This window comes from Lissotriton vulgaris, chromosome 1_1 (assembly GCF_964263255.1).
Source record: "Lissotriton vulgaris chromosome 1_1, aLisVul1.2, whole genome shotgun sequence".
NCBI lineage: Eukaryota > Metazoa > Chordata > Amphibia > Caudata > Salamandridae > Lissotriton > Lissotriton vulgaris.
Window position 1 is genome coordinate 1,177,030,636 of NC_141685.1, and position 16,351 is coordinate 1,177,046,986.

The 16,351-nt window shown below is 53.5% G+C and overlaps 1 protein-coding gene across 2 annotated transcripts in view; it reads right to left on the reverse strand.

Moving 5' to 3' along the window:
* FIRRM (FIGNL1 interacting regulator of recombination and mitosis) overlaps positions 1-373 on the reverse strand; it is a 3,285,109-nt gene extending 3,284,736 nt beyond the window's left edge. Inside the window, exon 1 of one of the 2 annotated variants that reach the window (XM_086964357.1) lies at positions 192-373. In XM_086964357.1, coding sequence (XP_086820483.1) covers positions 192-331 — 140 coding nt within the window. In that variant the 5' untranslated portion in view covers positions 332-373. Of the gene's footprint in view, positions 1-132 lie in introns of both variants that reach the window. The other variant, XM_086964349.1, reaches the window with a different exon arrangement.
* Positions 374-16,351: the final 15,978 nt, after the last annotated feature.

Here is a 16,351-nt window from a genome sequence, read left to right on the forward strand (position 1 = left end):
ATTGTTGAGTCAAGCACAATTCCGATGCAAGGAGACAACCCCAGCATGTGTACATGTATTCGACAGTGTCCCCCATAGGATCCCAATTTAGTCAAAGAACGTCAGAGTTCTATGGTAGCCCAAAAAGGATATGAGGAGCCAGGGTAACACGGAGTTTAGCTCATTTCGACAGGTTTCGGGCGTCCACTCACTCATTTCCTCCAGCAGACCTCGCTGCGGCATCTTCCCTTCCGGCCGGAGGCCCCGAATACAAAAATTGTTTAATCAGAGCACTCGGATCGAACATATATATGGCTCCGTGTGACTTCACAGAGCGAGGCAAAACGAACATCCGCCAAATTTACAAACCAGAAGTTAATGGGTCACGTCAGAAACGGCGTATCGCGCACGTTTGTTCACAAGGCGCATGCGCGTAGTCACAGCCAGGCGCTCGCTCCGCCCATTCTGTGATAAGGAGAGGCTGGTCCGGTCTCCAGAGTGCACGGAAGTGAGGGAGATGAGTAGATTTTATTATTTTATTTTATTTATGCGTTTTTATATAGCGCCGACTTTACCCGGAGGCGTCAGAGCGCTTCACAAAAGGAACAGAAAATTACAAGTGAACAAATTTCAAAAGTAGACGATAAGTTACATGAGGTAAAAGTGACAATTGTGAGCAAACAAAATACATGAGGTAGCAAACAGTGCAATACAGGAGGAGAGAGTGACAAGTTTGCAGGTTTCAAGAGAAAACAAAGTACATTTAGAGGCAGGCGCGCAACACCCATTGGAATCAAAGGGCTTCAGCCCTCCCCCCTCGTGTGTGGCAGCCCGGGCTCAGACAGCTCCCGGGCACACACACAGCCGCAACAAGCACTTCACAGGTCTTTAAAAGACCGTGTGCATGTTAAAGAGGCTTTGTTGATGTTTCACCCCTTCTAAGAGCCCCTGCAGCGCCACTCCACCTACTGCTTAATGTTTCAGCCGTTCGCGTTTGCGTTTTTAATGGTGGTGCTGTACCCATTGTGTGTATCAGGTCATGCTCATCAAGCATGAGATTCAGTGCATTTCCCTGTTTTGTGTGCTCGAATTGTAGACCCGCTATTAGTGGACAGCCCAAGGTCGCCAGGGTATTTAGCATGGGGTCGCCGCAAGGGCAGGGTCGGATTGGGATCACAATTTGGCCCGGGCACTGACGAAAAAGTGGCCCACATTAAGGGGGCGTGGCCTACATGTAAGGGGCGTGGCCTACATTTAAGGGGCGTGGCCTATATTTAAGGGGCGTGGTCCACATTCGAGGGGCATGCCCTTTCATGAAACACCATTTGGTTACTCTTTGAGGTCTAATTTGTAGACAAATATTTAGTAAATTAAGCCTTTTAAAGCTTACAGAGCAAGTAACATTGGTAAAGACTAGGAGCACTGCAGTTCAGATAACTGAATACTTACTTGCAGTCTTAACGCCCTGCACAATGTCGTTGGATACTCTTTCCTAACCAGCTATGTCCTAGACTCTAATCATCACATAAACCAGAAATCTAGTACAAAGTCAAGGAGAAAGGGTAAGACTGGAATCTCTGGGAATAGAACATGTAATAACAAAAGTAAGAATTCACAAACGAGGAAAAGGCAGTCTGGGGTGTAAAGAATGCTGAAAAAATGTATCTGTACAATCTAGTCATACATTTATTTCACAGTCAGCAGGTGATGTCTATATACAAAAAACACAGTTTTATTCATATCTGTTGCTGCCTTAAAGTCTGGGCCATGGGGAGACTGAGGATTACTCAATCAAAAGATCCTGCAGCAATGCACTTTTTTTTGCAACAAAGTCAATAATGTCATCAGTTTTCAACTGAGACAGCACATTCCATTCAACTGACATGAGCATAAAGGCTTCAAGGTTTTCCTGACCAATTTGGTTTCTTAGGCAGGTTTTGATGCACTTCAGTTTGGAAAAACTTCTCTCACAGGCTACTTGTGTACAGGATAAGGTCAAGACATATTTGTATGCCAAATACAAATGCCGATAGGCACTGCTGAAAAGAAGGTATTTTTTCAAGATAGAGTAACAACAGACAGCACAGTCACGGCAAGTATTGCACTTTGTTGGCCCAGCCTCAGGTTTTTTGTCAAATTCTTCTACTTGAAGTGGTTTGTCTTCATTAATCTGGTCTTCTCTGTCGTACTCTTCAGGTAGTGTCCTTTTTAAATTTGACCATTTAGCAGCAAAATCCTGAAGTTCTTCCTGCAAAGTCTGCACATTTATTGAGCTATCTATGTTTTGCAACAAGGAGCAAAGTCTCACAAGAGCAATACCTGGGAGAGTCTGATTGAAGTTCTTTGGGTCTAGGCATGCTATATCTGCTGCCAAAGTGAAGTGTGTCTTGAAACGAGTGGTCAGACTTTGAATAACTTGGTCCATTACTGTATTATGCACCCCAATACGAAATCGATCTTTAGCTAGGGTTATAGGCTCATCCTTTGTGCTCATCCCAGGCATCTTTTTAAAGGACAATCTCCCTTCTGGAAGTGTTGTTTGTACTTCTTGGTCACAGTTCCTTTCTGCTAAACCTTTCTTGGCCCACTCTGAAAATGTTGTGGCAGCAGAGTACACAGCATCAAAATTGCGGGAATCTGTGGCGAGGAGTTTTACAGTGTCTGACACCATTCTCTGTGCTTGCAGGATATCCATTCCACTTGTTTGGAGATACTTAGACAGTGGTGTGGTTGAAGCAAAAATGCGAAGATACAATTGGGCTGTTAGGACTGTTTGAAATTTACATAGTCCCTCAGCAAATTGTAAGGCTTGGCACCGTACATTTGGAATAAATCTAAGATTGTCAGATGAAATCTTATGAAGGACTTTGACCAAATCAATAAACATAGCATTGGCAGGGTTATTGAAAGAGCCAAAAACTTTCTTGAGAGCAGCATCTTTTGCCCACCATCTTGTTTCTCCAATGATCTGGACTGTCCGGCTATCCTTTGCCAGCTCACGCCACACATCCATCCGCTTATATGAATGGAAATTTTGTATCGGAAAAGCTGTGTTAAAAATATGGACATGTTTTTATAAAGTGTCCTCTTTAATTATCATGGTCCCTTTGCAGAATCATAAAGCATGAACAAATGGTTATTTTTTATAATTTTCTTACCATTTGACAGTTTTATGTAGTGTAAATTCAACCCAAGACAAAGGCTATTTGAGTTCTATTCGTGAGTACCAATTACAGTACACATGATCTGATTTTTTATTTAAGGGCCTGGGCGAGGAAGTGATCTGCCCAGAATCACAGTGTTGGACAGGCCACATGAAGGGCCGCTCTCCCCCGGCCCAACCAGGCCCGAGCCCGGTCACGCAAGTACCACACACCACCATTGCACGTCCTCCGTCCCCCCAGGGACCCCTGCCCTCGAGCATGTCGACCTCGTGGGTCCGATCCACTGCCGGCCCACGCGCCCATCCTGGGGCGCCATCTTGGACACTCCACCACGAGGCCGCCTGGCCCCCGATCGACCTCAACCCTGGGCCTGGCCCGGCCTCAGACACCCCGGCACCACCATCCACCCAGGAGGTGAGCGGGCTACTTGGCAAGTCAATGGGAGAAGAAGGTGTCAATGGCTCTCCCCCGCCAAGTGCCGCTCGCCCATCGCCTCCCCGGGCGCTGGCTCCACCCCCCTGCTGGGTGTCTGGACTCCCTCATCCTGGACCTCCCGACCTCCAAGTGCGAGGGTCCGGACATCAAAGCACACCAGCCCTATAACTGGGGCAGCTCCAGAGCAGGAAGGCAGTTGTATCTTGGAGTCGAGAGACGCAAAGAGGAACTCATCCTAGACGGACTACTGGCGCTGCCATAGCTCTGTCTTGTGCACCATCGTCCTGCCTGCCGGCGCTGCCGCAACCTTCGCAACCTTCATATCATTCATCGTCGTCGGGACCTGCTGGCGTGGCCGCGGACCGTTTGTAACCGTCATCTTCACCGGGACCTGCTGGCTCCGCCGCGGACCGTCGTTTCCTTCGTCCATCTCGGGACCTGCTGGCTCCGCCGCGGCCCGATCATCTAGAACGCCGAGCTCGAGGATTGAGAGCTATATCCATCTTTTGGTAACAAGACTGTCCCGCTACCCCTTTTCCCAAACCAGAGACCAGAATCGAGGGGACCCCTGAGTCCAGACCTCCTTGTATCATTTCATCGTAACTTAAAGAATTGCCTATAAAGTCTCGTTGAACTTTAACCTTGTGTGGTGTCCGTCTGTGGGGGGGAAGTTACTTGTCTGTACGATCGCTGGAGACGGCTCTCTCCGGAGACCTCTCCCCTTATTCTCGGCCGACCCTCCCGGTCCGTCTAACATTGGTGGCCAGCGGCGCGATCCGAATCACCGCATAAACGTACAGAGAGTAGCTCACCCCACGACGAAATCACAATGACAACTAAAGAAAGCGGATCAACCGAGAAGTTCCAGATGGAGAAATTGGATGAGTACAGCCATCGTGAACTAAAACAATTCTGCATCGAACTAGGTATCGCTACCACCGGACTAAGTACCAAAGACGATTTTAAGCATGCCCTAGAAGCTTGGGCAGAAACCGGGGCTGCCGGAACCCCCGATCAAAGCACCGCAGCAAAAACCACCACGGCCCCTGAAGAGCGAAGAACGGGTCTCTCGCAAGACGAGATCCAGGAAAGAGAAAAAACCCGACTACACGAGCTGGAAATGGCCCGACTCAAAATGGACGTTGAACTTAAGTTGGCCGAACAAAAAATCAACTTAGAGCACCTGCGTCTCCGAGAAGAAAGAGAGGAGAAACAGAGACAAAGGGAGCTCGAGGAAAAGAAACTGACGTACGAACACGAGCGGAACCTAGCTGAGATCAACCTACGCAAGCAGAATAAAGGAGTAGGGGTGCCCGAGCAACCCCACACCCCAGGGGCAACAGAGAAAAAGGTACACATCCCCAAGGATGTCGTCCAAGAATACTTCCGAGAGGACGACATCCAGCAATGGTTTAAGGCCTATGAAATCGCTATGACTGCACACCGGATCGATAGAAGCGATTGGGGAGCCGGTCTATGGGGGAGATTCCTCAATGAGGGCCGCGATGCCCTGCTACAGCTCCCGGACCACCAGATGACCTCCTATGACCATATGAAAGCTGCACTCCTCACCCGCTATGGCCTCACACCCGAGATGTACCGTCAGAGGTTCCGAGACTGCACCCGCATCCCGGGTACAACTTGGGTGGACTATGTCAACTACTTTAGCCGAGCCTTCGAGGGCTGGATCAAAGGAAGCAACGTCACAACCTACGAACAACTGTTCAATCTTATGGTATGGGAGCATCTGTCGAACAATTGCTTAATTGAACTCCGCCAGCACCTCCTCGACAGCAAGTTAACGGATCCCCGGCAGCTCGCAGCCGAAGCTGACCGGTGGGAGATCACCAGAGTGGGCCGGAATGGGTCCTACGAACAGAACCGGAACAACAATGGTCAGCACCGACCCAGAGGAGGAGGAGGGGGCCAAGGACGCGGAAGAGACAACGGCCCGGTCGCCCCCGCTACCAACACCCCCCCCCCGGCCAACCGGGGCAGCACCCCGGCGCGACCGGGATACCGAGCCAATGTTACGTGCCATCGATGCCAACGAGTCGGCCACTACGCCAACGACCCAAGCTGCCCCCAGTACCAGAGCCCAAGGCCCCGCCAAGTAGCCGCTGCTGCTCTAGGGGAGGAACAGATCACAGAGGAACAAGAGGAATATGAACAAGAGCATCAAGAATGGGAGCCAGCCGCCATGGCTCTAGCATGCTTAGGGGGGAAAGACATGATCCCGCGGGTCCCCCTACCCGCTAACACCCAGAAGTACAGCCAATGGGTGGGCATCAATGGACGCCGGGCCGAAGCCCTCCGTGACACCGGGGCCAGTGTAACAGCCGTCCGCTGTCACCTGGTGACCCCAGAACAGTATCTACCGAACATTCTCTGCCCGGTACGTTCAGCCGATAACTCAGAAAGTCTGTGTCGGATGGCCTGCGTCCCCTTCGAATGGGGAGGGGTCTCCGGCATGTTGAAAGTAACGGTCCGAGACGATGCCCCCGTAGACTGCCTCCTGGGGAATGACCTTGAAAGCTCTCCGTGGGCAGCCGTAGAACGAAGAGAACACCTGGGGATGTTAGGCGTCCCGGACTGGGCGTGCGTCACCACCCGGTCCATGGCCGCCCGTGCCAACCACCGCCCAGAAGAACCCGAATGGCCGGCGCCACCGCCTCCGGTCGCCCCAGCCGAAACCACCGACCGTGACGTCCCCCCCGAACCAGCTCAACCTTCCGACCTCGCTAACCTCGACCAGTGGCCTCAAGAGGGGGGGCCCACGCAAGAACAATTTCGCCAAGAACAGAAGACCTGTCCCTCCCTCGAGGGACTCCGCCAGCAAGCGCTCGCCCAAAGCGCAGGGGATACCTCCGGAACTCACTGGGTCTACTGGGACAATGATCTGCTGTACAGTGAGCAAAGAATCGCAGAGCTGGGGGCCAGCCGAGTCCTAGTGGTACCACTCCGTTTTAGAGACTTTCTGCTAAACCTGGCCCACGATGTCCCCCTGGCAGGACACCTGGGACAAGATAAAACCTACAGTCGCCTAGTGACCCACTTCTTCTGGCCCAAAATGAGGAACGATGTACACCAGCATTGCCGATCTTGCCCCACGTGCCAAGCCAGTGGAAAGAGCGGCCGCAAACTAAAGGCCCCCCTGCAACCTTTTCCCGTGGTCACCACCCCGTTCGAGAGGGTCGGGATAGACATCGTGGGGCCCCTGGACCCGCGCACAAAACAAGGCCATCGATTCATCTTGGTGCTAGTAGACCACGCCACCCACTACCCTGAGGCTGTTCCCCTGCGGACTGTGACAGCCCCGGTAGTCGGCCGGGCTCTGATGGGGATCTTCTCCCGTGTGGGCTTCCCCCGAGAAGTCGTCAGCGACAGAGGCACGAACTTTATTTCTAAATATATGAAATCCCTCTGGCAACAGTGCGGGGTGACCTACCGATTCACGACCCCCTATCACCCTCAAGGGAACGGACTCGTTGAGCGGTTCAATCGCACGCTAAAAGGGATGATCGGGGGGTTGGAAGAGCCCCTCCGTCGCCAGTGGGATGTGCTGCTGCCGTGCCTCCTCTTCGCCTATCGGGAGGTCCCCCAGAAATCCCTGGGCTTCAGCCCGTTTGAACTGCTATATGGACACCCAGTGCGGGGGCCGCTCAGCCTAGTCAAAGAAGGCTGGGAGATGCCTCCGCTAAAGAACCCTCCAGATGTCTTCCGGTACCTCCTAACCCTCCGCAACCAGACCCGGCGGTTCAGGGAGCTGGCAAAAGCTAACCTAGAGGCCAGTCAAGAGGACATGAAAAAGTGGTATGACCGGAATGCCTCATCCATTGAATTTGAACCTGGCCAACAGGTATGGGTGATGTCCCCCACCGAGCCATGCGCCCTGCAAGACAAATGGACGGGGCCCTTCAAAGTAGTCGAGCGCAAGGGCCCTGCCACCTATCTCATCGACATGGAATCTTCCCGGAACCCCCTCCGGGTCCTCCACGCTAACAGACTGAAGTCCCACTTTGTGCGTACAGAACTCAGCCTCCTGATGGCCACAGACAATGGGGCTGAAGAAGACTCCGAGCCCCTCCCTGACCTCCTACGGACTCGGGAGCAAGACGGCTCCGTGGATGGGGTCCGACTCTCGGAGGCCCTCACCAGAGAGCAACGCCAGGAGTGTCGAGTCCTCCTGTCACAGTTCGCCAGCCTGTTCTCCCTCACCCCAGGTGTCACTTCCTGGTGTGTGCACGATGTGGACACGGGGGACAGCCCCCCTATCCGCCACCGGGCCTACCGCGTGCCAGATCGGGTACGGGCCTGCATCCAGGAAGAAGTAGCCAAGATGCTCACGCTCGGGGTCATCGAGCCCTCAGACAGCCCCTGGGCCAGCCCTGTAGTACTGGTCCCCAAAGCAGCTGCCCCCGGCACCAAACCAGAACTCCGGTTCTGCGTCGACTACCGGGGCTTGAATGCGGTCACCAGAACAGACGCACATCCCATCCCCCGGGCAGATGAACTAATCGACCGCATGGGAGCTGCCCGCTACCTCAGTATCTTCGACCTGACGGCGGGCTACTGGCAAATCGGCCTCACACCCCGGGCGCAAGAACGTTCTGCCTTTTCCACCCCCGATGGCCATTACCATTTCACAGTCATGCCCTTCGGCATGAAGAATGCCCCAGCAACATTCCAACGGCTCGTCAATCAGGTCCTGGCGGGGCTCGAGGGATTCAGCGCCGCCTACCTAGACGACATCGCTGTATACAGCCACCATTGGTCCGAGCACCTCCACCACCTCCGAGCAGTGCTGCAAGCCCTTCAGCGAGCTGGCCTCACGATCAAGGCCAGCAAGTGTCAAATTGGGCAAGGGTCTGTAACCTACCTCGGGCACCAGGTGGGAAGCGGCCTGGTGGCCGCTCTGCAGCTAAAAATTGCCGCCATCCAGTCCTGGCAGCCCCCCATCACCCAGACCGAGGTACGAGCCTTCCTGGGCCTCACGGGCTATTTCCGAAGGTTCGTGAAAGACTATGGTACTATAGTGGGGCCCCTCACAGAACTCACGTCAAAAAATCAGCCCAAGAAAGTCAACTGGACCCCAGAGTGTCAAGCCGCATTTGAACAATTGAAAGCCGCCATGTGTTCCGCCCCTGTGCTCCAGGCCCCCGACTACAGCCGGGAGTTCGTCGTCCAGACGGATGCCTCCGACCATGGCATTGGGGCAGTCCTGTCTCAAGTGAACACCGAAGGCCTTGATCAACCGGTGGCCTTCATCAGCCGGCGACTCCTACCACGGGAACAACGCTGGAGCACCATAGAGAGGGAGGCCTTCGCTGTGGTATGGGCCCTCAAGAAGCTCCGGCCCTACCTTTTTGGCACACACTTTCGGGTACAGACCGACCACCGACCCCTGCAGTGGCTGATGCAGATGCGGGGGGAAAACCCAAAGTTACTACGCTGGTCCATCTCCCTACAAGGTATGGACTTCACAGTTGAACACCGGCCTGGGCCAGATCACGCCAACGCGGATGGCCTGTCCCGGTTCTTCCGCCTCGACGAGGAGAGTCCCCAAGAGGATGGGTAACTCTCCCCGCCTTCAGCTGGGGGGGACGCATGTTGGACAGGCCACATGAAGGGCCGCTCTCCCCCGGCCCAACCAGGCCCGAGCCCGGTCACGCAAGTACCACACACCACCATTGCACGTCCTCCGTCCCCCCAGGGACCCCTGCCCTCGAGCATGTCGACCTCGTGGGTCCGATCCACTGCCGGCCCACGCGCCCATCCTGGGGCGCCATCTTGGACACTCCACCACGAGGCCGCCTGGCCCCCGATCGACCTCAACCCTGGGCCTGGCCCGGCCTCAGACACCCCGGCACCACCATCCACCCAGGAGGTGAGCGGGCTACTTGGCAAGTCAATGGGAGAAGAAGGTGTCAATGGCTCTCCCCCGCCAAGTGCCGCTCGCCCATCGCCTCCCCGGGCGCTGGCTCCACCCCCCTGCTGGGTGTCTGGACTCCCTCATCCCGGACCTCCCGACCTCCAAGTGCGAGGGTCCGGACATCAAAGCACACCAGCCCTATAACTGGGGCAGCTCCAGAGCAGGAAGGCAGTTGTATCTTGGAGTCGAGAGACGCAAAGAGGAACTCATCCTAGACGGACTACTGGCGCTGCCATAGCTCTGTCTTGTGCACCATCGTCCTGCCTGCCGGCGCTGCCGCAACCTTCGCAACCTTCATATCATTCATCGTCGTCGGGACCTGCTGGCGTGGCCGCGGACCGTTTGTAACCGTCATCTTCACCGGGACCTGCTGGCTCCGCCGCGGACCGTCGTTTCCTTCGTCCATCTCGGGACCTGCTGGCTCCGCCGCGGCCCGATCATCTAGAACGCCGAGCTCGAGGATTGAGAGCTATATCCATCTTTTGGTAACAAGACTGTCCCGCTACCCCTTTTCCCAAACCAGAGACCAGAATCGAGGGGACCCCTGAGTCCAGACCTCCTTGTATCATTTCATCGTAACTTAAAGAATTGCCTATAAAGTCTCGTTGAACTTTAACCTTGTGTGGTGTCCGTCTGTGGGGGGGAAGTTACTTGTCTGTACGATCGCTGGAGACGGCCCTCTCCGGAGACCTCTCCCCTTATTCTCGGCCGACCCTCCCGGTCCGTCTAACACACAGGCTGTTGAGCAGACCCTGGGATTCAAACTTGAATCCCCATCTCTGCAACTCTGGCGTTAGGCCACCTATGCCTATGCAAAGATAAAGAATGAAAGTGGGAGGATACTGTTCTTGCGCAGGACACAGGCCCAAGGTGACAATGGCCTACATGCTGAGCAACTAAAAAAACAACAAGGCCCCTTTCTGTCACAAAATTATTCAAGAACTTCAGTGCAGGAGCACCTGAAAAGAAGGGAAGCCCCTGCTATTACTAACCTACTTAGCTCAAGAGCACATGAACAGCAGTATGGCCCCTGCAATTAGTAAATTAATCAACCCTCCCCAGCCCTCCAGGCCCCAGGGCAATGTCTTGGCAGGGGAGCACAATGGTAGACAGGGGAAGGCTGAGGTGAAGATGGTGAAGATGGTGGGAGTTCAAAACATCACCTAGCCCCCACAGCCAGACCCATTCTTCCTCGCCCACTGTGCCCTGAATCTGAGCGGCTGTGGGCGAGGTGTTAAGATTAACACAGTTTCTCGGCTGCGTGGGCCCCAGGGGGGCCGAGGTGGAAATGGCTCAAGGCCTGAGCAACACCTGGCCCCCAGGGACGCCGATTTTCGCAGACAATCACCGCTCCCCAGCCCACCCTTGGCGTGATTGCTTTTCAGGGGCAGGGGGTGAAGTGAGGCCACAGCTAATAATCACTGCATGGCACACAGTGAAGCGCTTTCATTTCTGTCTCTGTTTCCGTGCGCTCTGTGGGCCTTTTTTTTTCTCCCCTTCCCAGATAGCAGAGAGCACTCTCTGTGAACTGAAAAAGGGGAGAAAAAAACCGGCCCACAGAGGGCACTGAGACAACGGCCCTTCGGCCGTTTCCCGAATGCCCGCCTTGCCAATCCGACCCTGCGCAAGGGTGCACATTAAAATCACCTGCGAAATCAAGTTCTTTCTGTTTGGACCACGGCACTGATAAATAAAGTTGTGCAATTCAGAAATCCTACATCCCTCACTCTTGTTACTTGAATTGTAGAAATTTACCACACACATGCTGCTGTCGCCTTTCCCCAGAATAATGGCCTGACTATTTCTGTTAACGGAGGGGAAAGCCCTTATACTGCTTCTTAGGGCTAGGGAGGTGTAGATAACCATTCCTCCAGAAGCACGGCCACTATTTGAGCTAGTTGCTGGTATAGCAAATGATCTGTACCCCTCCAGAGGTAAGTTGCAGCTTGTATCCCATGTCTCTTGAAGACAAATGATGGAATATCCGCTTACAAATTGCACCCATAGGGGGTCTGTGACCTTCCCTAGCAATCCTGCGATGTTCCAGGAGAGAACATTATATTCTAAATTAACATCTTTTGTCACAGAAATGGGCTTATTAATTAGGACGGGCTTTAATGGATCAGGAGGGTTTTCCTCCCGAGAGTCTTGCTCTACTACTATGACCATTGTGTCTGGGATCGTCTCTAAGATGTCAGGGGTTATTCCTGGACTGACTGTTGTTAACGGGTGTCCCATCAGCAGGTTATGTTCTATAGGGGGAGGATAAAAGATAGATTTACCACCCAGTCAGTCGCAATCATTAAGGCCAGAGAGGATGTTATATCTATTATAAGCCTCTGAACATGGGAAGTATCCTAGTCCACCCCTCATGGGAACTCCATTGGATCTTGATGTATTTATATCCCACCCCTCTAGTTCTCTATGATAGGGTGTCTTGTTAACCAGCCTCATGTTCCTGTTGTTGATACCCTCTAACTGTCCCGGCCTATAAAAGAACCCAAGAGGTAACATTTCTATGCTCTGTCCTCCCTTCAAGATGCCTCTCTCTGCTTCCCTAAAAATCCTTTCAACTGTACCGGACTGTTAAAGTTTAACACTATACAGTCTCCTTCTCTACATTTTCTAGTGCGGCCCAGCCAGGCTACTTTCCGAGCCATGATTATATTATGCCCTACCGTTTGACCTTCTACGGTGTTACGGGATAGCCAATGAGTAACCTTATTTTTAATCTGAGAGAAGTTCTCTTTCTCACCCTCGGGAAGCAGAGGAACATTTGCCAAAACAACTACTAGAGGGGTACTTTGTGGTGGAAGATCTAATGTAATCCGGCTACCATTATCGTGGACTGTTTTATTATTTTGATCAGTTCCCCTGGTCTGTAGTGATAGAAGTTTTCCTTCTCCAGGATGGATCACTTTTACCTGTAGTTATAGGATCCCCGTTATTTATCGGTCCACTTTCTGTAGGTATGTCAGGTTGTCTAGTATTGGATATAGGCGGTTGGGTGGATTCAGTCCGTTTGCTTGTATTAATAAGCTGTCCCCCACTTCGCTTGCTATCTATTAGCGAATGTAACAGTTGCGTGTTGTGTAATGTGGCTTGTTGTAAATTTCTCAGGTTATCATAGATTGTTTTAAGTCTCTCAATTATGGGGAGCATTAGAGATTTTACGATCTGCTCCACCTGCCCAATTAAACCTCCTTCTCCCTGTGTGGTCAATAGCAATCGCTTCGATGGTTGATGGGGGTCAGAGTTAGATGGTAGGGAGGTACTCCTGGAAATAGCAGGAACGGGGACTTGTAGGGGATTTCAAAGGGTTGGTCGACTACCTACTTTATTCACAATTTTAGCTATCCTGGGGCATTTACCCTTCTGTCCTCCCCGCATCACTTCCTTTTCCCCGTTCGTCTAGTGTTTAGGGTGACTTTGTCTATGGTGGAACGTACGTTGGCCTTTGTGAGGTGGGTGTTAGTGTTCCCGGTTTCCTCCCGAGTAGTGTTACCGACATCTGTGCTATTTCCCAAGCTAGTTATACTTAATGTGTCGGACAATATACTGAGCTCTGGGTCCGCTGTGCACTGCTTAACTCGATTTTCAGGAGTAGTACAATTTTTAAGTATGCCTAGAGAAGAACGTTTGGAGCTGAGGGATTCTATGGAGAGCCGTTTCTCTGCAATTTCTATCTCCTGTTCAAGGGCCACTGCTGCCCTGGTGATGAAGTTGTCTAATGTTCCAGTGATACTTCCCCCAGTAAGTTTAATCCCTTTACATAGTCTCGAGGCCATAATCCCTGGAGTAGATTAACCTTAATCAAACCTGTACAGGTTAGAACAAAAGAGTTTTGATCACCTGGTTTGGAAAATCAAATGTCAGGGGGGTGGCCCGTCCCGGCCTCCTCCGGCCTCTGATGGCCGCAGATGGTCCCGCCCTTGTCCCGGGCTTCTCCCGGGACGCTCCCGCGCAGCGGGCGCTTGAGTCAGTTATATATCACGTGCACAAACTAGTGGGCGGAGCTTGCAGCCTAACGAAGGACCAGGTGTTATAGGTCAAGCAGGGACTCCTGGTACTTCGAGTCCCTGCTAGCAGTCAGAGCGATCTCCTTTGTAGCCCACTCGCCCCAGGACTCAGGCAGCAACAGCTGGACAGGTAGGAACACTCCCAACGACGATGCGGCACCCGCGGAGCGGGTGCGGCGAGCTGTGGTCTCTGAACAGCTTCTCCTCCCACGGTGTCTTTGGCAAACAAACAGACAGCAAGGACTCCTCTCCAAACAACCAGGCAGCACCCATCCGACTGACTCTGAAGGGAGGGTAAATGCATGCACAAACCAGTGGGCGGGGCTTGCAGCCTAACGAAGGACCAGGTGTTATAGGTCAAGCAGGGACTCCTGGTACTCCGAGTCCCTGCTAGCAGTCAGCGCGATCTCCTTTGTAGCCGACTCGCCCTAGGACCCAGGCAGCAACAGCTGGACAGGTAGGAACACTCCCAACGACGATGCGGCACCCGCGGAGCGGGTGCGGCGAGCTGTGGGCTCTGAACATCTTCTCCTCCCACGGTGTCTTTGGCAAACAAACAGACAGCAAGGACTCCTCTCCAAACAACCAGGCAGATGATGGAAACCCAAACCTGCTTCAGTGTCGCGTGCTTGCAGAATGCCTGTGTTACGTTCTCTTCATGATGCCGAGTATTCTTTAGCTGCCTACTTACGCCTGTAAACCTCGCAGTCTCCCTGGCCAACTGGCCCTGAATCCATTGTGTCAATGTTGCTGCCAATGCAGCTGGAGTCCTAACTCTATCAGAACTGTCCCCACGGATAAAGTTGCCTAAATGGCACTACTAGCCGCGCATCTATAAAAAGCCCTAAACGGTGCAGCTGGCACTACTTGCTGCGCAGCTGTAAAAGGCCTAAACGGTGCAGCTGGCACTCCTTGCTGCGTAGCTGTAAAAAGGCCTAAACGGTGCAGCTGGCACTACTTGCTGCGCAGCTGTAAAAAGGCCTAAACGGTGCAGCTGGCGCTACTTGCTGCGCAGCTGTAAAAGGCCTAAACGGTACAGCTGACACTACTTGCTGCGCAGCTGTAAAAGGCCTAAACGGTGCAGCTGGCACTACTTGCTGCGCAGCTGTAGCTTAAGTATTTCATGAGCGCCTCTTCCAATGAATTATTAGGAAATGAAATTAAAAACCGCACTGTAGAGGCAGGAGCCAAGATGGCGGCGGAGACGGACGTGTGGTCGCCCGGCTCCCCGAGCCTGTGATTCCTGCGCCACTATCCTGACCTTAATCCTGCCACGGCGCTACTGCGGGAGGACGAGAGAAACGCGCTGTTGTCGGGGGTGTTTCCCCGGTGTCCCTACCTGCCCGCTAGCTGACGAAATCGCGGTGCTGACGCGATCGCCATTACCGAGCCCTGAGACCGGACCCAGTGTTGCTTTGTTCTGCCGGGGACGGCTGGATCCCCTGAGGTTCGACGGCGGAGCAGCTTTGTTATCCTTTCCCCGCCGGCCTGGTGGCTATGACGGTGCCTGCATTGGCCCCCCTCCGCTGGACAGTGTGCTTCGACCGAGTGTGGGTCTGGATTGACGTCCCTCCTCGGTGCGGCGCCGAGGTGAGTCGCGCTTCTCCTTTCCTGGCCGGCACGGACCTGGCCGCTTTGGTTTGCCTTTGCGCTTCTCCCTGTTGGAGCCCGCGCGAGGGGGGCTCTTGTGTGTCGTCACCTGCCGGTGGCTGGCCCGCGTTCCGCTGAGGACGCATTTACACTGTCCGTGTGGATTTGCCAGGGGGACCGGTGAACTCATCAGGATACCTAACATGGCGGCTGCTCCCTCTACAGAACTGGCGGACGGCATCTTGGCTCCCGACTGGACTGCCCCGCACAGTCTCGAGGGAAATGTGGAACATTTTGGTGCACCCAGGATTGTAGAGACAATAGAACACCAGCCTGCTTTAACCTATGCCTCCGTTCTTGCCGCGATTTCCGACTTGAGGGCGGACTGGCGCAAGTGTTCCCAAGCGCTTGGGGCAAAATTGGATGAAGTCGCTATTGAATCGGGGAGTGTTCTGGATGTCGGCTCTTCTTGTTGCACCGATCAGCCCCCCCCCTGCATCGACGGCGATACATTGTTTCCGCGGAACTGTACAATGGAGCAGCTTTCACACAGTGCTTCCTCCAACGGACCGTCGTCAGCTTCTCCTGTGGAGGCTACATTGTTTCCCATCCTGCCACAATTACCGCAGTCGGATACTGTGTCGCTGTGTTTGTGCAAGGCTCCGCTGGCAATGCAACTGTTTTCGTTGACTGTGATTGTCACGCACGGTGCACCCTCACTGTGTTACTTTTTGCTACCCCATGCTGACATTGGAACGGTTTGTTTCTGGTTTGCCATCAATGTATGGGATAGGTGGGGTCCATTTTGTGCTTGGGGAACTTTGTCTTGTCGAGGGCGGCCATCTTACCCCTTTGTCCATGCGGGGGCGGGACTATTTTCGAGGCCATGCTCAGGGGGACGATTGAGATCCGGCCAGGGTTAGGGAGGTCCTCTCCGGTGTACTGTGACTGAGGGCGGAGTGGGGACCCGGGTTGGGACGCTTCCTCAACGCGCGCTGCTGCGCTGTGGATTTTCTCTCCTTATTTTCTATAGTTTATGAAGATCCTGTTTTCATCGTTCTGTGAAGGGTGGGGGGTATTCAGTGGCCGGGGATCACGGCAGACTCAGTACTTGGCCCTCACCGGATATTTTGTTGTTGATTGTGGCACTTCCTAACGTGGGGTGGGGGTGGGCACGACCTGTTATATGCTTCACTGAAGGGGTGGTCGTTCATGTGCTGACCCAGTAACTT